Source organism: Oppia nitens, unplaced genomic scaffold (genome assembly GCF_028296485.1).
Source record: "Oppia nitens isolate AA-2021 unplaced genomic scaffold, nextdenovo-longstitch-racon4-pilon3 scaffold2_pilon_pilon_pilon, whole genome shotgun sequence".
NCBI lineage: Eukaryota > Metazoa > Arthropoda > Arachnida > Sarcoptiformes > Oppiidae > Oppia > Oppia nitens.
Genome location: NW_026533210.1, coordinates 219,285 through 243,054, shown reverse-complemented (window position 1 = coordinate 243,054; position 23,770 = coordinate 219,285). Strand labels below are relative to the sequence as shown.

The window sequence follows — 23,770 nt, the reverse complement described above, 5'->3', positions numbered from 1 at the left end:
AATATATATTTATATAATGATTATTCACTCAATTAATAAGTTATACAAATTTGATGACAGTATTAGTAAAGTTTTATTATCTATTTATTTTCAAAATACAGAGTTTATGGCTAAAGCATTGGCCTATGAAAGTGTTGGTATAAAGCAAACCCGTCTCAGGAAACAGTATGAATGGGACAGTCGTATCGTTACACAAATATTGGGTATAATTATAGATACAAAACCATTGTCAGATAGTTTTACAGTCACAGCGGCACTACCGACGGCCACAACTGATGCAAAGTTTGTTTAGTATTTAGTTATATATTATTTATTTATATTTTTAAAATTATAATTATTTGATTAATTTGTTTGTTTGTTTGGATGCACACAATAAATAACTAAACACCAGTGGTATTATCGGTAGACGTATTTCTTTACTTAACGGACAGGTATGCGATAGTATCGATAATATCCGATTGGCTATCGATAATAGACGGCAAGTCAGAGTGACCACTAGATTGTCGACCAGTAATGATGACGACTATAGTACCGACGAAACACATAGTAAGGACATCATTAAAGTCGTTGACATCAATACGATAACAACCATCGATAACGAGAGTACTAGTATTATGCCATTAGTTTTTTGATAAAAAATTTATTAATACTATTTGTAAAAATATAATGTTAGAGTAATCGCGTGAATAATATAATTTTTTTAAACTTGTATTTTATTAAACTATAATTATATTTGTTTTATCCCAATACTTAATACCTTTAATAGCACCGGTAGTTATTTAGGTTGTACTTTACTTTATTGAATACTTTATACTCAACTATGTATAAATTATTATCAACTATAAGAAATCATCGGTTAGTTATATATAAGTGAAAAAATAGTATTTTATATTAAGTTTTATTTTAAACATTTTCATTTACGGTATATATATTATTGCAGATCAATGGGTATATTATGTATACCCTTATCAATGGTTTGGATGATATACCATAATAACAAGTATAAGCCATCGTTTATCTGTCAATCGTTTCAGACAACATCCAGTAGTGTCCGACTATTGTCTCCAAAAACAAACAATCGGTATCATTGTCTTAGATCGGCGGCCAACCATAAAACCGCCGCCGATATTGGCTTCGATATGATTGACATGAAAACCCAATGCATCCGATCGATAGGTTGGGTTATAAGATACCGAATTAATAATAAAATTAATATTATGAGCGGTCGAGGAACGGGTGTTTTTGTCGACCATCGTCTACTATTGACCTGTTATCATGTGGTCAAACAAAATCCGTTTGTTTTCGTTCAATATGTTCAAAGCTATGATAATCAGTGGTCGGATGATTCAGATTCAGATCCAAAATCAAAATCACAACAAATATTAAAGGTATGTCCAAATAGTGTAGCCGAAGTACTGTATGTCGAACCGTACAATGATCTGGCATTAGTACGGCTCAGGGATCCTGAATGGCCTGAATATAATACGTCGACAATAATGCCGGTGTCTACCAGTCCTGATAGTATCGATTTTGGTGCACCAGTAGCTATGCTAGGTCATGGCGGTGGCCTACGGTTTACATTGCAACCGGGTATGGTTACCACACCCCGTGTTGATAGCTATTTGATACCTATTAACTATTATATAAGTTTGGTAACCATCAATGAAAAACTGCCGATCGTAGCCCACAGTACTATCGTATTGCCCGGCAATTCGGGCGGTCCGGTCATCGATAGCAATGGCAAACTATGCGGTATTTGTTGGGGCGGTATTACAAGTCGTGGACAGATATCGTTTGCAAACGGCTCGCAACCATTGATAGGTATGAACTATATTTATATACAGTATCTATATTTAATATATACCGTATATATATATATAATGATTATTAAATTTATTAATAAGTTATACAAAAAACTTGATGACAGTATTAGTAAAATTTTTATTATGAAATATACAGAGTTTATAGATAAAGCTTTGGCCTATGAAAGTAATGGTATAAAGCAAAACCGTCTCAGAAAACGGTATGAATGGGACAGTCGGGCCATTACACAAATATTGGGTATAATCGTTGATACAAAACCATTGTCGGATAGTTTTACAGTCACAGCGGCACTACCGACGGCCACAACTGATGCAAAGTTTGTTTAGTATTTAGTTATATATTATTTATTTTTTTAAAATTATAATTATTTGATTAATTTGTTTGTTTGTTTAAATCCACACAATAAATAAATAAACACCAGTGGTATTATCGGTAGACGTATTAGTTTACTTAACGGACAGGTATGCAATAGTATCGATAATATCCGATTGGCTATCGATAATAGACTGCAAGTCAGAGTAACCACTAGATTGTCGACCAGTGATGATGACGACAACAGTACCGAAACACATAGTAAGGACATCATTAAACTCGTTGACATCAATACGATAACAACCATCGATAACGAGAGCAATAGTATTATACCATTAGTTTTTTGATAAATTATTTTTTATTTTGTTTATTTATTTTATAATTTTAAAATTAATTAATTCTCATTATAATTATCTTTTTTTTAATACTCAATATATTTAGTGTATATAAAACTGTATAGTAATAGTTAAGTTTTTTTTGTTCAATTAATAATTTATTGTACAATAAATATATCAATATTTTTATTTTTAATATTTATTTGATTTGTGATTTGATTACTTATTGATTATTGTTTTTTGAATAAATTGTTGATTTATTATTTATTTTTATAAATTTGCTAAATGTTGATAATTTATGAAAAAGTGAATATTTTTTGCTAAATTTTGACAGTTTTGGGGAAATTTGGATATTTTTGAAAAAAAACTGATTAATGAGTAATTTTTATTAACTATAGTTTGTAATATTATACTAATTTAATGATTATATTGCAAGACATTACCATAACATTACCATAACATACCTGTCTATTATTTTGTAATTTTACAAATAAACAAAAATTTGTACACATTTTTAGACAACATTTTGTTTTGTTTTATTTATTTACATATATTTAAAACAAAGCATATCATTTGATTTTAGAAATATTTATCAAAAAAAAAATTAAAATAAAAAATTATTTGAATATTAATAACATTAAACAAATGGTTAATAATCGGTTAACAAAAATAATGTGTTATTTTACTATTTATTTTTTTAATTAAAAAACAAACGGTATAACCCTATCAACTAATGTTGGTGCTGTTTGAGGGTCGGGTGCTGTCAATTCAATGTGATTCATACTACCTTTACGTGGCCTTTGACCTGAGTGTCCGGCATCTCCTTCTTCTTCTTCTCTTTCTTCTTCTCTATCGAACCGTAACACCAATTGGACAGTTAGACTATGATTGAGTGCTTCAGTCAATTGATCGATATTTCTGAACAACTGTCCCGAAACGTGTTCAATACGGGCGCCGACATATGCACTATAATAATAATAATGATAATAATAATAATTAATTAAATTAATTAAACCAACTGTTCAATAATAACTAACTGTGCATTTTCTGCTGGATTTGGTAGCACTGATTTGACAGTAAATAGTCCGCCGATTTCTGATTGCAAAACAAAACCCAATAGTCGCCGATCGGCCGGTCTGTCCGATTCATACAGTTGTCGCAAACGGTTTTGCCGGACATGTTGGCTATAATATAGGTAACCTCTGTTCAAAAAATCTGTATAAATAAATAAATACATAAATCATATAATAATAATAATTGAAATTATAAGTGAAATCATAAAGAATTTTTTAAAAATTTAAAATTAAATATTTTTTTAAAAAATAATAAAAAATGCTCTTTGACTTATACTAACATATAACATAATATATTAATGTACAGCACCTGCCTACCTGTCCCTAAAACATTACATCCCTAAAACAGAGACTATTAGCTTAAAGTGTTATATATCTTGTTTTTGAAGTTTTTAATAACTTATATAATAACTAATGTAATATACAGCACCTGCCTATAATAACTGTGTATCATATTATATGTTTGTATGTTTGAATATACATACGTATTAAACTTTGATAATAAGTGCCAACTTTAGGGTAATCATTGGATAATACTCCACCAAAATGAATGCCAATAATATTATAGTTGACATCAACTATAGGTGAACCCGAATGTCCGGGAATAGTACGGGATTTATGTACGACAAACAGTTCCCGTTTGTCTAAAATATCGCTTAACGGTTCATAATTTGTCGCACTTATAGTATCAATTGGTGTATATGCAGTTATGTAGCCGACACTGATTAACCACCCCTGATAATCACCGTGACCCATAATGGCTACCGATTCGCCCAATTCCAGTGGACGATTGGCCAGTTTGAATGGCAACTGCAACTGGAATCTAGTATAGTCCAATTCATATAGTTGTATGATTGCCAGATCCAGATGCCGTTCAACATATAAAACTCGGACCATAGATCTATTAGACATTTCGACGGCCGACTGTTCAACTAACTGTATGGTCGGCGCTGAGAAGCTTGTAAAGCCTTCAATGTGTTGATAGCCTTGCACTACATGAGCATTAGTAACGGCCAAACGGCCAAACATGACTCCAGTTCCGATAAGTTTCAATTGCTGGTTATCGTAATATCGTTGACCAAACAAAACAATTACATTATTTTTGTAATTGTTTCCTAAGTATTCAATATTGATGTCAAACATGTGAGCCCTCCTCCGACTCAACCATTYAATCGRTGGCTTATTATYAGTATTATAATAATTGGCATTATTTCGATGGTTAGACATTTGRCCGWCCGATTGTTGCGACCAAATCATTGTCGGCAACAGTGGTGACGACTGTTTGTTGGCCAGTTGTCGGCGATTTCTATTATATACAGCCGTRAATGATGTTACAGCCAATGAAGCCGCCGATGACGATAACAGAATATTTCTGGAAATATTTTATTACTAAATTTATTAATTATTTTTTTAATTATTTAATTAATCTTTTAATAGAAATGCTTAGAAACACTAAACAGTAGTAGTAATTAATTAATACAGTAATTGGTTTCTGTCTGGACATACCTTAGTTTTATTTTAGTTAAATACAAAATCATTGTTTTTTTTTTATTATAGAAAGTATTTGAAACAATAATTTTCATTCAAAAAACAAAAAATTATGAAAACTTTATAAACTAACTGTCAATTTATTATAAATATAATTAACTTAATTTTATGTAAAAAATATAATGTAAGAGTAATCGCGTGAATAATATTTAAAAAATAAAATAAAACTAAAATTATATTTGTTTTATTCCAATACCTTTAATAGCACCGGTAGTTAGTTAGGTTGTACTTTAATTTATTGATTAGCGCTTTAACTATGTATACATTATTGTCAACTATAATAAATCATCGGTTAGTTATATATAATAGTGAAAACAAAATATTTTATATATATATATTAAGTTTTTAATTTATTTATTTTACTGTAATATATTATTGCAGATCAATGGGTAAATTATGTATACAATTATCAATGGTTTGGATGACGACATACAATACTAATAAGCCATCGTTTAAGACAACATCCAGTTGTCCATCAATGGTGTCTTCTAAGACACCAAACATTGGGTATCATTGTTTTAGATCGGCGGCACTGATGATGGACAACAATGGACACATAATTGCCGATAATGTTGGCTTCGATATGATTCACCTGAAAACCCAATCGATCCGATCGATAGGTTGGGTTATAAGACCACGACTATTTGATAATATTATTAGCGGTCGAGGAACTGGCGTTTTTGTTGTCGACAATCGTCTACTGTTGACCTGTTATCATGTGGTCAAACATAATCCGTTTGTTTTCGTTCAATATGTAAAAAGCTATGATAACCAGTGGTCAGATGATTCAGATTTAGATCCAGATTCAGATCCAGATTCAGATATAGATTCAGATATAGATTCAGATATAGATTCAGATATAGATTCAGATATAGATTCAGATATAGATTCAGATATAGATTCAGATATAGATTCAGATATAGATTCAGATTCAGATTCAGATTCAGATTCAGATTCAGATTCAGATTCAGATTCAGATTCAGATTCAGATTCAGATTCAAAAACAAAATCAAAATCACGACAGATATTAAAATTATGTCCTATGGGTGTAGGAGACGTCCTATATGTCGAACCGCACAATGATCTGGCATTAGTACGGCTCAGGGATCCGATATCGCCTGAATATAATACGTCGACAACAATGCCGGTGACTACCAGTCCAGATAATATTGATTTTGGTGCACCAGTAGCTATGTTAGGTCATGGCGGAGGCCTACGGTTTGCAATGCATCCGGGTATGGTTATTACACCACAAGTCGACAACTATTTGATACCCATTGCCTACTACTTAAGTACTGTATCGATCAATGAAAAACTGCCGATCGTAGCCCACAGTACTATCGTATTGCCCGGCAATTCGGGCGGTCCTGTCATCGATACCAATGGCCAGGTATGCGGTATTTGTTGGGGAGGTATTATAATACGTGGACAGATATCGTTTGCAATCGGCTCACAAATATTGATGGGTATGAACTATATTTATATACAGTATATATATATAATGATTATTAAATCAATTAATAAGTTATACAAAAAAACTTGATGACAGTATTAGTAAAATTTTTATTATGAAATATACAGAGTTTATAGATAAAGCATTGGCCTATGAAAGTAATGGTATAAAGCGAACCCGTCTCAGGAAACGGTATGAATGGGACAGTCGTACTGTTACACAAATATTGGGTATAATCGTAGATACAAAACCATTGTCGGATAGTTTTACAGTCACAGCGGCACTACCGACGGCCACAACTGATGCAAAGTTTGTTATTTAGTTATATTTATTATTTATTTTTTATTCAATTATAATTTTTTGATTAATTTGTTTGTTTGTTTGGATGCACACAATAAATAAATAAACACCAGTGGTATTATCGGTAGACGTATTTGTTTACTTAACGGACAGGTATGCAATAGTATCGATAATATCCGATTGGCTATCGATAATAGATTGCAAGTCAGAGTAACCACTAGATTGTCGACCAGTGATGATGACGACTACAGTACCGACGAAACACATAGTAAAGACATCATTAAACTCATTGACATCAATACGATAACAACCATCGATAACGAGAGTACTAGTATTATGCCATTAGTTTTTTGATAAAAATAAATAAATAAATTTCCAATAAATTCCTCATAAATTTCCAATAAATTCCTTATAAATTTCCAATAAATTCCTTATAAATTTCCAATAAATTCCTCATAAATTTCCAATAAATTCCTTATAAATTTCCAATAAATTCCTTATAAATTTCCAATAAATTCCTTATAAATTTCAAATTAATTCCTCATTAATTTTCAATATATTCCACTGATAACTGTATTACTGGCGCTGGTAGTCAAAGGATTACTGATTATTTGAAATAATATATTTGTTTTTCAGAATATAATCAAAATAAAATAGTTTATTATTAATTACTTAATTATACAATTATACTATTTGTAATCGCGTGGATAATATTTTATTTTGAATTTTTCTATAATTTATATTTTATTTTTTAATTAAACTATAGTTATTACAAGTTTATTCCAATACTTAATACCTTTTAATAGCACCGGTAGTTAGTTAGGTTGTACTTTACTTTATTGATTTCATTGATTGTTAACTAATGTATACATTATTATCAACTATAAGAAATCAGAGGTTAGTTAGTATCATATTAGTGAAAACATAATATTTTTTACTGTAATATATAATTGCAGATCAATGGGTATATTATGTATACCATTATCAATGGTATGGATAACGACATACAATAGTAAACCATTGTTTAAGACAACAACCAATGGTCGATCATTGTCTGCCACCAAAACATCAAACAACAATCGGTATCATTATTTTAGATCGGCGGCGCTTATGGACACCAATGGACACCACATCGCCGATAATGGCTTCGACATGTTTGACCTGAAAGCCCAATGCATCCGATCGATAGGTTTGGTTATAAGAACTCGAATATACGATAGTATTATTATCAGTCGAGGAACGGGTGTTTTTGTCGACAATCGTCTACTGTTGACCTGTTATCATGTGGTCAAACATAATCCGTTTGTTTTCGTCCAATATGTTCAAAGCTATGATAATCAGTGGTCAGATGATTCAGATTCAGATTCAGATTCAAAAACAAAATCAAAATCAAAATCAAAATCAAAATCAAAATCAAAATCAAAATCAAAATCAAAATCAAAATCAAAATCAAAATCAAAATCAAAATCAAAATCAAAATCAAAATCAAAATCAAAATCAAAATCAAAATCAAAATCAAAATCAAAATCAAAATCAAAATCAAAATCAAAATCAAAATCAAAATCAAAATCAAAATCAAAATCAAAATCAAAATCAAAATCAAAATCAAAATCAAAATCAAAATCAAAATTACGACAAATATTACAGTTATGTCCTAATAGTGTAGGCGACGTCCTGTATGTCGAACCGCACAATGATCTGGCATTAGTACGGCTCAGGGATCCTGAATCGCCTGAATATAATACGTCCGAAACAATGGCGATAACTGACAGTCTAGATAGTATCGATTTTGGTGCACCAGTAGCTATGTTAGGTCACGGCGGAAGAGTACGGTTTGCATTGCATCCGGGTATGATTATTACACCCCAAGTAGACAACTATTTGATACCCATTGCCTACTACTTAAGTGTTGTACCGTTCAATAAAAAACTGCCGATCGTAGCCCACAGTACCATCTCATTGCCCGGCAATTCGGGCGGTCCTGTCATCGATATCAATGGCCAAGTATGCGGTATTTGTTGGGGAGGTATTATAAGACGTGGACAGATATCGTTTGCAATCGGCTCACAAATATTGAAAAGTATAAACTATATATTAATTATATATATATATATATATATATATATATATATATATATATATATATAATTAATAAGTTATACAAAAAACTTGTTGACATTATTAGTAAATTTTTTATTATTATTTATTTTCAAAATAAAGAGTTTATGGCTAATGCATTGGCCTATGAAAGTGATGATAGAAAACGCAACCGTCTCAGGAAACGGTATGAATGGAACATTGGGTCCAATAGACGACTATTGGGTTTGATTTTATCTGAACAACCGTTTTCCGGTAGTTTTACTGTCCAGACAGCACTGGCCAATGCTACATATAAAGCAAAGTTAGTTGTGTTTTTTGTTGTTGTGTATAATGTATACCTATTTTTTCTAACAATAAATTAATTATTTGTTTGTGTGTCCAAACACACACCCATACAGACATATAATCGGCACTAATGTACTGAAAATCGATAGACAAGACTTCAATACTATCGATATTATCCGATCGGCTATTGTTAATGAAACGGTAATAAACGTTTCGTTTAGGTATCCGACTGATGATGAAGACAATAGTCAAACGGGTAGAAAGTCGAGCACCCAATCCATTAGCATCGATACTATACCATCAACTGATAATCAGGGCATTAGTATTATACCATTAGTTATTTGATTAATAAAGTTATAAATTATTTATTACTATTTTTTTAACATTAATTATTAGACTGTATATAAATATAATTTTTCTATAAGTTATTTATTTCAATGTATAATAAGATACATGTATATTTATTAAAAAAAATATATTAATAATAATTGTAGAATTATTTTATATATGATATTTAAAATAAAACCAGTTAAGAATGCTAGAAAGCATTTTCAGAAAAAAAACTTGAATAACATTGAAAACTATTAGTTTGTATAATTATAGCGGCTATATAGTAACATATAAAAATTTAAAAACTGATTAAATATACATAATTTAAATATTGTCATCAAAGTTATCAAATGATTTAGTATATAAAATCAACAGCTAAAATCATACTTTTGCCGCCATTTTTCTTAAAAATAAAATAATTTTGAGCTATATTTTATTTTTGATGCTCTATACAATTCTAAAAGTTAAAATTTTTACCTAAATTTTTTTTACTTTGGCCGCCATTTTTCTCTATGTTCCCGAAGGGATATCAAAATTTTAATGCATATTTCTTATGCTTGTTTTTGATGCTTTATTTAAATCTAAACTTTAAAAAAATAATTCTAAAATTTTTTATACTTTGGCCGCCATTTTGTCTATGTTCCCGAAAAGATAGATCATTTTTGACGCAACTTTTCAATACATTATTAGTAGTCCTCTAACCGAATCTGAAGTCAGAATTTCAAAATTCGCAAAAAAATGCTACAGACACACAGACACACACAAAAAGCCATTATAGATTTCAGTAAACAAAACTTTTCAAGTTTTTTTTTTGAAAATATTTTCCATAAGTTTTACTGTTTTATATTTACAACTATTTAATAGTATAGCAAATATTATATTAAGTATTATTATTAATATTATTTTTTTTTTTTTGAATTTTTTTATGTGTATCTTATTTTCTTATTTAAGGGTAATTGATTTAGTATATTTATTTTGATTTTTTTATGTAAACATTTATATAAAAAAAAATTATTATTTAGCTAAATCATTAAATAAAATACTATATGATTAACGATTATGATGATTTCCATGACTTTTTGATTTTTATTTATTATTATTATTATTATTATTATTTACAAATTAACATAAAAGTTACCTAGTTTTATTAATAATCATTTAATACTACAAAAATTTTTTTATTGTAATATAAAAAATAATAATAATTATATCAATTATGAAACTAGTATTTTTTAAAAAAATATATGTATTTTTTGTTGTTGTTGTCGTTGACTAACAGCTAGTAATTACAGGAAAATTAATTTTATATATTTATATACTGTATATATACAGTATATATCAAACTCAATGGATAATAATAATAATAAACAAATATCTCTATCATATAAATATTTAATAACAATATGTTTATTTATTTCGTTGTTTATAACTGTAAATTAACTTATACAACCCACCCACCCACTCACCCACCCCCCTAAAAAACAATTAATTAATTTTTTTTTTATTTTTCAATATATTTTTAATTAATTTTTTTTTATTAAATTAAACTATTTAACCAATAATAATAATAATTATATTAATTATTTTTTAGAAACTACCCAATCGTATAATGAGTGCATCGATGACCGATTTTCAACTAATATATGGCATAACATTAAAACAATTATCATTGGTATTAGTAGTCAATAATATTGTATCAATGATTGGATCAACAGGTAATCTTGTATTTATTTTAATTTATTTTAATTTTTTGTTAATTTTTTTTTGACTAAAAAATATATATAGTGTATATATTAATAAATACACTAGATAACTTTTTTTAAAATATGCTATTGATATGACTAATGTAAAGATAAATAATTTACATTAAGTTAACTATTAATATTATAAGATTATTTGAGCATGCTAAAATACTTTATAATGCCTAAATTTTGTTTTTTTTAAATATGTAAACAATTATTTATTTACTTTTTTTTTAAATTAACCTGGACATCATACATTGTGTATATAATTAAAAATTATTAAAAGTTATTATTAATAAAATTAATATTTAAGTTAAAGGTAAAGTTAAAAAATTAAAAGTTTTTTATTGATATAATTTAATATATAAAGTGTGTAAAAATAATACAGTAGTTTACAATTATTACAATTACAATACTAACTATAAATTTATTTTACAACAAAACAAACATTTTTTTAAAAAAAAAATATTTAATATTTTTATTAATAATTTAATAGTATTATTACTATTATTATGTAATTTCTCTATAATATATATAGTCGGTCTACTAACAAGTTATGTTAACAAACATTTAGTATATACTATAAGTTTGTTAGCCTATGGCTTATGTAGGTCAGTATCGGCCAGTTTACCCAACTATGGTTGGCTGATGACAATAGTACCACTGTCGGGTTTGTTTGAAGAGGGCTATTTTCTAATCAAAAATTTATGGATAATAGAAATGTGGTCAAAACAGTCGGGTCCCTATTTGCAGGCAATAAATCTGGCCGAAAGTCTGGCCAATATAGTCGGGCCAGTACTGGCCAATCCGTTTTTATCTAACATCACACAAAATACTATACAAACTATTCATAATAATAATACTATCGTTTATTACAACAAATCTTTAATATATATACCGATACTAATTACTGGATCTCTAACTGTCGGTTGCGGCATATTTTTGGCTATACTCTACTGTTTCAAACGGTATGAGCCGATAGTCATCAAAGTACATGAAACTACTACTACCACTACTACTACTACTAAGTGTTTAGCATCTGATAAATCATTATCACTATTATCACCACTAATATCAAAACTATTGGATCGTTTACATAGAGAACTGGTACCCAATGTCTATCAATTCAGTCAATTGCTAATGTTATCAATAATATTGGGTTTGATTTGTGTACTACAATCGCCACTGTATTATTTGTCAACATTTGGACAGTTATCTCCCATACAAATGACCCAACAATCAGCTGCTTATCTGGTTTCAGGATTTTCAATAGCATCGGCCAGCAGTCAACTGGTTTGTATAGCTGTAACCAAATACCTGAACGACAACTTACTAATGTATATATGTATGTCAGTCATACTAATCGCGCAACTATTGTATCTATTATTGTTGGCCTACAATTCCCTGACCATCATATGGACGGCTAGCATACTGTTTGGTATTGGTTACGGACCACTAGCCGGTTGTCTATTAAATTATATGCAACTACTGTTACCGGTTACCGATATGGTTGGCATGTTTTATACAATTATTATGTATATGATGTTCATTATAATGATTGAATTGTTGGGTATTTATATAACTTACGATAGTATGTCTTATGTCTATTGTAATCTATTAGCTACTAGTTTAGCAATTATTTTGCTAATTTGTGTCGATATTAGAAAATATTTATATAATAATAATATTAGTAATAATAATAATAATAATAAGTTATAAATATTATTTTATTAAGACACACAGTTTTATACACATACTCTACCGTATCAATTATTTATTTAAAAAAAAATAAATACTATTTAATAGTTTTATAATTGATATAATCATTTATTATATAATTAGTTTTTTTTGTGTTTTGTTTCACAATATTAATTGTAAAATGTATTATAAAATATTTGATGCTAATTTGTAAATAATAATATTGTAATAATCGTTAATCATATAGTATTTTATTTAATGATTTAGCTAAATAATAATTTTTGTTTATAAATGTTTACATAAAAAATAAAATAAATATATTGTTAAATAAGAAAATTAAGATAAACATAAAAATAAACATAAGATCACTAATATAATTATTAATATTTAAAAAAATAAATAAATATGTTTTAAAATATACATTGAAATAATAACTTATAATATACAATATAAATAATTAATGTTAAAAATAACTAATATCAAACTATATTTATCAAATAACTAATGGTATAATACTAATGCCGTGATTATCAGTTGATGGTATAGTATCGATGCTAAGGGATTGGGTGCTTAACTTTCTACCCGTTTGACTATTATCTTCATCATCAGTCGTATACCTAAAACAAACGGTTATTACCCTATCATTAACAATAGCCGATCGGATAATATCGATAGTATTGAAGTCTTGTCTACCGATTTTCAATACATTAGTGCCGATAATATTTCTGGTGTTTAGGACAGACACACAAATAATAATTAATTTATATATATATATAAAATAGGTATACATTATACAACCAACAAAAAAAACACAAACAAACTTTGCATTATTTGTAGCACTGGGCAGAGCTGTCTGTACAGTAAAACTACCCGAAAACGGTTGTTTAGATAAAATCAGACCCAATAGTCGTGTATTGGACCGAATGTCCCATTCATACCGTTTCCTGAGACGGTTATGCTTTCTACCATCACTTTCATAGGCCAATGCATTGGCCATAAACTCTGTATTTTGAATAATAAATAAATAATAAAAATTTACTAATACTGTCAACAAGTTTTTTTTGTAATTTATAACTTATTATATATATATATATGTGTATATATATATCATTATAAATATATAGTTCATACCCTTCAATATTTGTGTGCCGATTGCAAACGATATCTGTCCACGTCTTATAATACCTCCCCAACAAATACCGCATACCTGGCCATTGGTATCGATGACAGGACCGCCCGAATTGCCGTGCAATGAGATAGTACTGTGCGCTATGATCGGCTGTTTTTCATTGATGGGTACAACACTTAAGTAGTAGGCAATGGGTATCAAATAGTTGTCGACTTGGGGTGTAATAACCATACCCGGGTGTAGTGCATATCGTACGTTTCCGCCATGACCTAGCAGAGCTACTGGTGAACCAAAATCGGTACTCTCTGGACTGGTAGTCAACGGCATTGTTGTCGACGTATTATACATTGGTGATGGCGGATCCCTGAGCCGTACTAATGCCAGATCATTGTGCGGTTCGACATATAGGACGTCCCCTACACCCATAGGCCATAACTGTAATATCTGTCGTGATTTTGATTTTGTTTTTGAATCTGAATCTGAATCTGAATCTGAATCTGAAACTGAATCTGAATCTGAATCTGATTTTGAATCTGAATCTAAATCTGAATCTAAATCTAATTCTGAATCTGAATCATCTGACCACTGATTATCATAGCTTTTTACATATTGAACAAAAACAAACTGATTATGTTTGACCACATGATAACAGGTCAACAGTAGACGATGATCGACAAAAACACCCGTTCCTCGACTCATAATAACATTATCGTATATTCGAGTTTTTATAACCCAACCTATCGATCGGATGCATTGGGCTTTTAGGTCAATCATATCGAAGCCATTATCGGCGGCGGTGTGGTGTCCATTTGTGTCCATAAGCGCCGCCGATCTAAGACAATGATACCGATTGTTGTTTGGTGTTTTGGTGGCAGACAATGATCGACTAATGGATGTTGTATTAAATGATGGCTGCTTATTATGGTATGTCATCCAAACCATTGATAATGGTATACATAATATACCCATTGATCTGCAATAATATATTTTTCAGACTTAAAACTTAATATAAAATAATATAAAGTAATATAAAATATTATGTTTTACACTAATATATATAACAAACCTCTGGTTTCTTATAGTTGATAATAATGTATACATAGTTAACAATCAATGAAATCAATAAAGTAAAGTACAACCTAACTGACTACCGGTGCTATTAAAGGTATTAAGTATTGGAATAAAACAATTATAACTATAGTTTTATTTAAAAAAAAAAAATATATTATTCACGCGATTACTCTTACATTATATTTTATAAATAGTATATATTGTATTAACTTGTATTGTAATACTAGAATTTATTGATAAAAAAAATTTAGAATTTGATATATAATTAAATATACTGTAAAATATTTATAAAAAAAACATTGTTTTAATTTAGCTAAAATTAATTGTTTATTATACGTGATAAATTAAATATTAATTTTGAAAATTTATTCAAACAAACAATAAAACTTACAATTAATATTTTAAAATTGATAAATTTTGTGATTAAATTTATTATTAATATATTAATAATTGAACCCGAATTGTAAAGCAAATGTTTTTGTTGTTGTAATAAAATAAAACTTTTTAAATGTCAAAAAAATTAATTAATATCTTAATCGACAAACCATTGACTGTAAAACATCGGCGATTGACGGCACTGTTAACCGTACCGGTAGTGATGATGATAACTACCGTTGAAAACAATCGATGGACAGCAACCACAACAACAACAACAACGAAGACTATGATAGATAGATATGCATATAAACACTGGTCATCGATGATAACGACATTATCGTCGGTTATTGGTTTCCGATTATTACGACCTAAGTATCGATGGCGGCTAAGATCGGCGATACAATTGGACGACAACAACAACGATTACATCGATATTGTTGACCTGAAAAATCGGTGCATCCATTCAATAGCGATTGTATTGTGCGGTAAATATGAATCCTATCGTATGAAATCAGTATCGGCGGGTATATTCATTGGCCAACCGACGGATAGGCTAGTGGTAACCTGTAGTCACGGTATCCGAGACTCGCCAGTGGCTACTGTCCAACATATACTTAGCTATGTATCGCAAACGGGTACGAAACAGATATCCGATCAAATCGATGCCGATGTACTGTACAGTGAGCCGTACTTAGATTTGTCATTAATATGGGTCAGGGATTGCGGCAATGATGAAGTTGACACATCAATTATAACAACGATGCCGTTTGCCGATACCTTGAATGAATTTGTGCGCTCAGGTAGTATCGTTCGGTCATGGCGGATCCATCAGATATATAGTACTACCGGGTATTATCCGGGATGCCATCAAATCGATGTCAATCGGTAATCGATAAACTATGTGTTTACTATTCGGACGAATCAGCGTCGATAACACATTCGGCCGTAATGTGGCCGGGATTTTCCATCGGTCCGCTTGTTGTCCACTGATTACCGTATATAACGTTTATATAAATACACAGTTAATTTTTAACACTATTAACATAATTACAGTCATATAAATAATTGATAAAAATATTATATTTAATAAAACATTTTTATGTATAATGAAAACTATATTTTTGATATTTAGTAATGTTTATCAACAACAAAAATAATACAAAAATTGTTTCAATATTATTAACATTGAAAAAAGTATTATAAAAAAATATAATAATGTAAAACAAAAAAAATAATGTGTTTATTTTATAACTTTTTAACCTAAAAAACAAACGGTATAACCCTATCAACCAGTGATGCTGTTGTTTGAGGGTCGGGTGCTGTCAATTCAATGTGATTCATACTACCTTTACGTGGCCTTTGACCTGAGTGTCCGGCCTCTCCTTCGTCTTCTTCTCTTTCAAACCGGATCACCAATTGGACAGTTAGACTATGATTGAGAGCTGCAGTCAATTGATCGATATTTCTGAACAACTGTCCCGAAACGTGTTCAATACGGGCGCCGACATATGCACTATAATTTCGTTGGTATAAAACAATAATTAATTAATTAATTATAATTACTGTTCAATAACTAACTGTGCATTTTTTGCTGGATTGGGAAGCAATGATTGGACAGTAAATAGTCCGCCGATTTCTGATTGCAAAACAAAACCCAATAGTCGCCGATCGGCCGGTCTGTCCGATTCGTACTGTTGTCGCAAACGGTTTCGCTTGACATCCGAGTGTTGGCTATGATATTGTAAACCTCTGTCTATAAAATCTAAAAAATTGAAATCATAATTGAAATCATAATTGAAATCATAATTGAAATCATAATTGAAATCATAATTGAAATCATAATTGAAATCATAATTGAAATCATAATTGAAATCATAATTGAAATCATAATTGAAATCATAATTGAAATCATAAATCTGTTATTTATATTTACTTATAACTGTCCGATAGTCGACGGCCATAAAGTTGACCTCCTTGTAGAAAATACAGCCCCACATAATACCGCAACAACGGTAATCAGTGTCGACAAGCGGACCGCCAGAAAATCCCGGCCACATTACCGCCGAATGTGTTATCGACGGCAATTCGTCCGAATAGTAAACGCATAGTTTATCGATAACCGATTGACATCGATTGGACGGCATCCCTGGTGATCGGATAATACCCGGTAGTACTATATATCTGATGGATCCGCCATGACCGAACGATACTACCTGTGCGCCAAATTCATTGGAGGTATCGGCAAACGGCATCGTTGTTATAACTGATGTGTCGACTTCATCATTGCAATCCCTGACCCGTATTAATGACAAATCTAGATGCGGCTCATTGTACAGTACATCGGCATCGATTTGATCGGATATCTGTTTAGTACCCGTTTGCGATACATAGCTAAGTATATGTTGGACAGTAGCTACTGGCGAATCACGGATACCGTGACTACAGGTTACCACTAGCCTATCCGTCGGTTGGCCAATGAATATACCCGCCGATACTGATTTCATGCGATAGGATTCGTATTTACCGCACAATACAATCGCTATTGAATGGATACACCGTTTTTTGAGGTCAACAATATCGATGTAATCGTTGTTGTTGTCGTCCAATTGTATCGCCGATCTTAGCCGCCAATGATGTCGTAATGATCGGAAACCAACCGACGATAATGTCGTTATCATCGATGACCAGTGTTTATATGGATATCTATCTGTCATTGTCTTCGTTGTCGTTGCTGTCCATCGATTGTTTTCAACGGTAGTTATCATCAACACTACCGGTACGGCTAACAGTGCCGTCAATTGCCGATGTTTTACAGTTAATGGTTTGTCGATTAAGATATTAATTAATTTTTTTGACATTAAAATGTTTTATTTTTAATTACAACAACAAAAACATAGCTTTCAAATTTGGGTTCAATTATATTAATAATAATAAATTTAATGAAAAAATTAACAAATTTAAAAAAACAATTAAGTTTTATGTTTGTTTGAATAATTTTTCAAATTTTATTTAATTTATCACGTATTATAAACAATTAATTTTACAATGTTTTATCATATATTGATATATTTGTTTTATATACATATATTTTATATACAGAATATTTATTATTTTTTATAAAAAATATTAATAAAAACTATTTACTGTTAATTTTATTAATAAAAAAACTGTGTCTTATTAAAATACATATTTATAATTTAGTATTATTATTATTATTATTATTGTGTAAATATTTTCTAATATCGACACAAATTAGCAAAATAATTGCTAAACTAGTAGCTAATAGATTACAATAGACATAAGACATACTATTGTAAGTTATATAAATACCTAACAATTCAATCATTAATATGAACATTATATACAAAATAATTGAATAAAACATGCCGACCATATCGGTAACCGGTAATATTAGTTGCATATAATTTAATATACAACCGGCTAGTGGTCCGTAACCAATACCAAACAGTATGCTAGCCGTCCATATGATGGTCAGGGAATTGTAGGCCAACAATAATAGATACAATAGTTGCGCGATTAGTATGACTGTCATACATATATACATTAGTAAGTTGTCGCTCATGTATTTGGTTACAACTATACAAACCAGTTGACTGCCGGCCGATGCTATTGAAAATCCTGAAACCAGATAAGCAGCTGATTGTTGGGTCATTTTTATGGGAAATAACTGTCCAAATGTTGACAGATAATACAGTGGCGATTGTAATACATAAATCAAACCCACTATTAGTGAACACATTAACAATTGACTAAAATGATAGACATTGGGTGCCAGTTCTCTATGTAAACGATCCAATAGTTTTGATATTAGTGGTGATAATAATAATGATTTATTAGATGCTAAACAATTAGTAGTAGTAGTAGTAGTAGTAGTAGTAGTAGTAGTAGTAGTAGTAGTAGTAGTTTCATCTACTTTGATGACAATCGGCTCATACCGTTTGAAACAGTAGAGTATAGCCAAAAATATACCGAAACCGACAGTCAGAGATCCAGTAATTAGTGTCGGTATATATATTAATGATTTGGTGTAATAAACGATAGTATTATTATTATTATTAATAGTTTGTATAGTATTTTGTGTGATGTTAGATAAAAACGGATTGGCCAGTACTGGCCCGACTATATTGGCCAGACTTTCGGCCAGATTTATTGCCTGCAAATAGGGACCCGACTGTTTTGACCACATTTCTATTATCCATAAATTTTTGATTAGAAAATAGCCCTCTTCAAACAAACCCGACAGTGGTACTATTGTCATCAGCCAACCATAGTTAGGTAAACTGGCCGATACTGACCTACATAGGCCATAGGCTAACAAACTTATAGTATAAACTAAATGTTTGTTTATATAACTTGTTAGTAGACCGACTATATATTATAGAGAAATTACATAATAATAATAATAATAAAATTTAAAATTTAAAATTTAAAATTTAAAAAAAACACTTAATTCTAATTATAAATACTTACAAATAATTGTTTAGTTTTGTTGTAAAATAAATTTATAGTTATCGTAATTGTAATCTACTGTATTTTGTTATACACTTTAAATAAATATATTTTTTAAAAAAATATTTTAAATATATAAATACCAACAACAACATTAAACAATTTAACATTATTAATTTAATTTATCATGCTCAAATAATCTAATAGTTAATTTAATGTAAATTATTTATCTTAACTTTTTTATTTATACAATTTAAATATTTTCTCAAATTCATCAATAGCATATTTAAAAAAAAATTTAAACAAGTTATCTAGTGTATTTATTATTATATACTGTATATATACTGTATATATTCGGTCGCACTCATAAGATCTAAACTCATTTGACCCAAACTTATTTGACCCAAATCATTTGACCCAAACTTATTTGACCCAAATCATTTGACCCAAACTCATTTGACCCAAACTTATTTGACCCAAATCACTTGACCCAAATCATTTGACACAAATCACTTGATCTAAATCATTTAACCCAAACTTAATTGACCCAAATATTTATTATTTTATTTTTTCGAACTATAATTATATATAAATAATATAAAACTTAATAATTTTATTTAATTAATTATATAAATAATATAATCTATTTAATCTATAAAATAATTTAGAACTTAATAATATTAAGTTATTACATATTTATTTTTAAAAAAAATAAAAAACCAGAAATATTTCCAATTATTAAGTTTGTATTATTTATATATAATTATATAGTTTGAAAAATAAAATAATAAATATTTGGGTTAAATAAGTTTGGGTCAAATGAGTTTGGGTCAAATGAGTTGGGTCAAATAAGTTTGGGTCAAGTGATTTGGGTCAAATGAGTTTGGGTCAAATGAGTTGGGTCAAATAAGTTTGGGTCAAATGAGTTGGGTCAAATAAGTTTGGGTCAAATGAGTTTAGATCTTATGAACTAGACCCGTATATATTATTTAGTCATAAAAAAATAATTAATTTTTTTAATTTTAAATTTATAAAAACCAACAAAACAAAATTAATAAAAAAAAATTTTAAAAATATAATAAAAACAAATACAAGATTACCTGTTGATCCAATCATCGATACAATATTATTGACTACTAATACCAATGATAATTGTTTTAATGTTATGCCATATATTAGTTGAAAATCGGTCATCGATGCACTCATTATACGATTGGGTAGTTTCTAAAAAATAATTATAATAGTTTTATTTAAAATAAAAAATATATTAAAAAAAATATATTAAAAAAAATATATTTAAAAAATAACAACAAATAATAATAATTAATTTACAGTTATAAACAACGAAATAAATAAACATATTGTTATTAAATATTTATATGATAAAGATATTTGTTTATTATTTTCCATTGTGTTTGATATATATATATATATATATATATATAAAATAGGTTTACTTTAATTAATAACTGTTAGTCAACGACAACAACAAAAAAATAAATAAATAATTTGAAAAATAAATAATTTAAAAAAAATATTTAATAATTGTAAAAAAAAACTATTATAATTGATTATTAGTAAAACTATTTTAATTAACTTTTATTTTTTAAACGTTAATATACTGTTTTATATAATAATTAAAAAAAAACCCAGTTAATAATGCTAGAAAGCATTATCACGAAAAAAAATCATTGACGTCATAAAATTGTTTATGTTCGTAGCTTAATAAATATAAAAACAAACAAAAATAACTAATTAAGTAAAAAAAATAAAATTTTATTTTTAAACATATCGTAAAATTAATTACAAAATTAATATATATATATATATATATAACAATAGATATAATAAATCTGTCCTAGTTCATATAATATTTATACCATTCACCTAGATACCGGAAGTTAAAAATTTTATTTAAAAAAAAATCTATAAAAAATAAATGCTACCAAGTTGCTAGAAAAATCTAAAAATAATATCTATAAAAAACCAGTTAAGAATGCTAGAAAGCATTTTCAGAAAAAAAACTTGAATAGCATTGAAAACCATACGTTTATATAATTATAGCGGCTATAGAGTAACATTTAAAAATTTAAAAAACGTCAAATATACATAAATTAAATATTGATATCAAATGACTCAGTATGACAAAATAAACTCAACTTTAGTCATGTACGGCATCAAATGACTCAGTATGACAAAATAAACTCAACTTTAGTCATGTACGGCATCAAATGACTCAGTATGACAAAATAAACTCAACTTTAGTCATGTACGGCATCAAATGACTCAGTATGACAAAATAAACTCAACTTTAGTCATGTACGGCATCAAATGACAAAATAAACTCAACTTTAGTCATGTACGGCATCAAATGACTCAGTATGACAAAATAAACTCAACTTTAGTCATGTACGGCATCAAATGACTCAGTATGACATAATAAACTCAACTTTAGTCATGTACGGCATCAAATGACTCAGTATGACATAATATACTTAACTATAGTCATGCAGGGTATCAAGTGAAACAGTATGACAAAATAAACTACTCATATGTGGTATCAAATGATTTAGTAAAACAAAATAAACAACAATAATCATACTTTTTAAAAATTGATAATTTTGATCTATAATATCTTATTTTTAATGATCTATACAATTCTAAACGTTAAAATTTGTACCTAAAATTTTTTATACTTTTTCCGCCATTTTTGAAAATTTTTTTTGATCAACTATATCTTATTTTTGATGCTCTATAAAATTCTAAACGTTAAAATTTTTACCTAAATTTTTTTACTTTGGCCGCCATTTTCTCTATGTTCCCGAAGAGATATCAAAATTTTAATGCCACTCTTAAATACATTATTAGTAGTCCTCTAACCGAATCTGAAGTCAGAATTTCAAAATTCGCAAAAAAATATGCGACACACACACACACAGACAGACAGACTCAAAAAGCCATTATAGATTTCAGTAAACAAAACTTTTCAAGTTTTTTTTGAATATCAGTTGTCTACTAGACTAACTCATCTAATATTAACTTTATACTGTATATCTTTTTTATATGTTGGCTGTTATGAAATATTTTAAAAATTTGATTTTTTTTTAGAAAAAAGTTTAAGTTTATCGGGTATTTACACCATATTTTACACTAAGATATAAATTTCAGTAATTGAAATTCACAAAAAAAAAAATTCTACAGACAGACAGTCAGACACAAAAAAGTTTGTATAGATTTCAGAAAACAAACCTTTTCAACAAGTCATGGAAATTATTGTTAATATTAATTTATTAATAATATTGTATTATTTTTAATGATTTTGCTAAATAAAATAAATTTTTTTTAATTACAAATGTTTACATAAAAAACCAGTTGAGAATGCTAGAAAGCATTTCCACACGAATTCCTAATCATAATTAAAAATTAAATTCAGTATGATAAAATAAAATCAACTAAAGTTATGTAGGGTATCAAACGATTTAGTATGACAAAATATACAACTATAGTCATGTGGGGTATCAAATGATTCAGTATTACAAAATAAACTACTATTTTCCTAAAAAATAAACTTAAAATCGAAAAAAATAAAAAAATCAATATTTAAAAAAAATTCAAAAAAATAAATTCAAAAAAAAATTCAAAATTTTTTTAATTAATTTTTGGACAACATTTTCTTCAATTTCATAAAAAATAAAACTTAAAAACGAAAAAAACAAAAAATC

General features: G+C 28.6%; 5 protein-coding genes across 5 annotated transcripts; 2 read left to right on the top strand and 3 right to left on the bottom strand.

The window, feature by feature from the left end:
* The first annotated feature begins 971 nt into the window (after window positions 1–971).
* Window positions 972–2,483, top strand: LOC128955017 (uncharacterized). The gene is made up of 3 exons (XM_054300644.1): window positions 972–1,821; window positions 1,960–2,140; window positions 2,246–2,483. The coding sequence occupies exons 1-3, from the start codon at window positions 972–974 to the stop codon at window positions 2,481–2,483; spliced, it is 1,269 nt and encodes a 422-aa protein (XP_054156619.1).
* Window positions 2,484–3,156: 673 nt separating this feature from the next.
* Window positions 3,157–4,846, bottom strand: LOC128955474 (uncharacterized). Its single transcript, XM_054301150.1, has 3 exons — window positions 4,030–4,846; window positions 3,509–3,686; window positions 3,157–3,437 (listed from the first exon to the last, which is right to left on the bottom strand). Exons 1-3 carry the CDS (start codon window positions 4,799–4,801, stop codon window positions 3,173–3,175), a joined length of 1,215 nt encoding a protein of 404 aa, XP_054157125.1. The 5' UTR covers window positions 4,802–4,846; the 3' UTR covers window positions 3,157–3,172.
* Window positions 4,847–8,479: 3,633 nt separating this feature from the next.
* On the top strand, window positions 8,480–9,575 carry LOC128955016 (uncharacterized). Its single transcript, XM_054300643.1, has 3 exons — window positions 8,480–8,925; window positions 9,066–9,246; window positions 9,344–9,575. Exons 1-3 carry the CDS (start codon window positions 8,601–8,603, stop codon window positions 9,573–9,575), a joined length of 738 nt encoding a protein of 245 aa, XP_054156618.1. The 5' UTR covers window positions 8,480–8,600.
* A 3,918-nt stretch (window positions 9,576–13,493) lies between these two features.
* Window positions 13,494–14,948, bottom strand: LOC128955015 (uncharacterized). The gene is made up of 3 exons (XM_054300642.1): window positions 14,132–14,948; window positions 13,822–14,002; window positions 13,494–13,725 (listed from the first exon to the last, which is right to left on the bottom strand). Exons 1-3 carry the CDS (start codon window positions 14,946–14,948, stop codon window positions 13,494–13,496), a joined length of 1,230 nt encoding a protein of 409 aa, XP_054156617.1.
* Window positions 14,949–16,486: 1,538 nt separating this feature from the next.
* On the bottom strand, window positions 16,487–18,472 carry LOC128955002 (uncharacterized). Its single transcript, XM_054300625.1, has 4 exons — window positions 17,512–18,472; window positions 17,157–17,340; window positions 16,860–17,091; window positions 16,487–16,564 (listed from the first exon to the last, which is right to left on the bottom strand). Exons 1-4 carry the CDS (start codon window positions 18,434–18,436, stop codon window positions 16,487–16,489), a joined length of 1,419 nt encoding a protein of 472 aa, XP_054156600.1. The 5' UTR covers window positions 18,437–18,472.
* Between the last annotated feature and the right edge of the window lie 5,298 nt (window positions 18,473–23,770).